Source organism: Nicotiana tabacum, chromosome 5 (assembly GCF_000715075.1).
Source record: "Nicotiana tabacum cultivar K326 chromosome 5, ASM71507v2, whole genome shotgun sequence".
NCBI lineage: Eukaryota > Viridiplantae > Streptophyta > Magnoliopsida > Solanales > Solanaceae > Nicotiana > Nicotiana tabacum.
In genome coordinates, this window is record NC_134084.1 from 30,010,792 (window position 1) to 30,013,311 (window position 2,520).

General features: G+C 36.5%; 1 protein-coding gene across 1 annotated transcript; it reads right to left on the reverse strand.

Annotated features, from left to right (window-relative positions):
• Nucleotides 1-1,474: 1,474 nt before the first annotated feature.
• LOC142180734 (uncharacterized) lies at nt 1,475-1,885 on the reverse strand. The gene has a single exon (XM_075252801.1). The coding sequence runs from the start codon at nt 1,883-1,885 to the stop codon at nt 1,475-1,477; it is 411 nt and encodes a 136-aa protein (XP_075108902.1).
• Nucleotides 1,886-2,520: the final 635 nt, after the last annotated feature.

Below are 2,520 nucleotides of genomic sequence, written 5' to 3' on the forward strand. Positions count from 1 at the left end.
AAATTTTAAAATCCCTAGTTTCTACCAAAAAATTCTCAATTCCACCATAAAAATCTTAGATTCTAGGTTGAAATCTTGTAAATTAAAGTAAAATATTAAAAGAAATAAGTTCAGAATCACTTATCTATAATTTGGGAAAAAAGTGGTCTTTGGAAAATCGCCTAGAGGGTCTCTTCTTTTGAAAGATTTGAAAAATGAGAAAAAATCACGTCTAAGTCCCTTTTATATAGTTGCAAATGTCGCATTTGTGACCTGAGCTTCGCAATTGCGAAGCTCGCAAATGCGAAGGACCATCGTAAATGCGAGGTAATTAACATCTCTGCTGCCTTTTCAATTGCGAAGGTAAGTTCGCATTTGTGATCAAGAACCTCCGCAAATGCGACAAAATGATCGCATATGCGATCCCTGCCCCTTCCAGCTTTACTTCGCAATTGCGAAGATTGTATGGCTCAGCTTCTCTTCGCATTTGCAATGACAAGCTCGCAAATCTGAACCCCTCAGAGGTTACAACTGCAATTCCTAACCTCGCAATTGCGAGATCAAGGGCCTGCAACGCCATCAGTTATACCATCAATTATCTCTAAGTTCAAATTACTTCGTAGTCTATCCAAAACTCACTTGAGCCCTCGGGGCTCCAAACCAAACATGCACACAAGTCTTACAACATCATACGAACTTGCTCATACGATTTAATCTCCAATATAACACCTAGAACTACAAATTTAGCACCAAATCAAATGAAATTCTAAAGAACACTTTGAAATTTCTATTTTCTCAACCGGATGACCGAATCACGTTATATCAACTCCGATTCTCACCAAATTCTACATACATAACTTAAATATTATATTAAACATGTACCGTACTTTGGAACTAAAATACGGACCCGATACCAACAAGATCAAACATTAACAATTCTTTGAAAACCATTAAATTTTCAGACTTACAATTTTTAACAAAAAATTATTACTCGGGCTAAGGACCTCCGAATCTGATTCCGGGCATACGCCCAGGTCCCATATTTCAATATGGACCCACCGGGACTATTAAAATGTGAGTCCGGGTCCGTTTACTCAATACGTTGCCCGAAATCAACTAAATCAACTTTTAAAGACAAAAATTATTGTTTTCATCAACTTTTAACATAAAAGCTTTTTGGAAATACGCCCAGACTGTTCACGCAAATCGAGAAGGAATAAAATGAAAATTTTAAGATCTCTGAGCGCATAATTTAGTTTTAAATCATAAGATGACCTTTTGGTTCATCACAATACACCTCATTCGGTCCCATGAGAAACTGAATCAATCGTCTGTCTTGTTCAGCTTTATGCATATTCTCTTTGGCTCCACATGTGCACTGACAACTACACTGAGTTTTTGCACTTAAGGTGCTAAAGTCTTCCCACAATTTCTTCATTTTGGTGCAGTTACCAGTAACATCTAGTGCTCCTTGTGACAAATCATTTATCTCCTTTTAAATTTGATATAGCTTTGCACCATTTGTCTGATCATAGCGATCCTCCAACTCTATCCACAGCTCAACAGAATCATTGACATACTCCACACTATCAGTAATTTTCTTCCCCAATGAATTTATAATCCATGAGGTGACCATATCATCACACTTCTTCCATCGTCTATACTTTGGAGACTCCAGATCTAGTTTCTTACAGTCTCCATTAATAAATCCTAGTTTATTCTTAACAGACAGTGCACATAGTACACTTCGTCTCCAAGACTTGTATCCAACTCCATTAAAAGGAACTGGTACTAACATCGTACCAGGATTGTCAGATGGATGCATGTACAAGGGACTGCTCGAGTCAATGGTGGACTCTTTGTTTGAGTCCACATCAATATGCTCGATTTCGTCATCAATAGCCATGAGAATTATTTAACCAACAGTGTTTGAAGGAAAGTAAAGTAGAGAAACAGAGACGACTTACTAACCCTAATTTTGCGGAGAGAAAGAATTACCTCCAATTACATGTGTAGATCGAGCAATCGATGATCTACACGAGCTTCGTATGTGTAAAATTACTGGATCGGATCATCCACTGCTAGGATACCATATCAAAATCAGTGATATAATGAAGCAATTAAGCTCGAGGTGAGCTCCAATGGTGGAAATGGAGACTTGGAGAAGAAGCGCCAAATCAGGGGCATGTGCAAGAACAGAGAAGAAGAGAACTTAGAAGTGAAAGTCTCAATTGTATTGACTCTGTAATGTTGTATATCTACAACTACACAATTAGAAGGAATATTATTAACACTAACCGACTAACTAATTAATGGAAACATAACCGACTCAACTAACAAACTAACTGAATAGTACAACTGTTAAAGCTATAAATAATGGAATACATCTCAATGCAAACTATTTTATTCAATAAATAAGTTAAATATGTATAATTAAATCAAATCTTTTTTAGTTAGTCAAATACTTTTAAAGTATTATTTTGATGGTAAGAATGAAAGCGAAAGGGAGTTAATACCTCATGTGAGAATCGCAAAGACTTG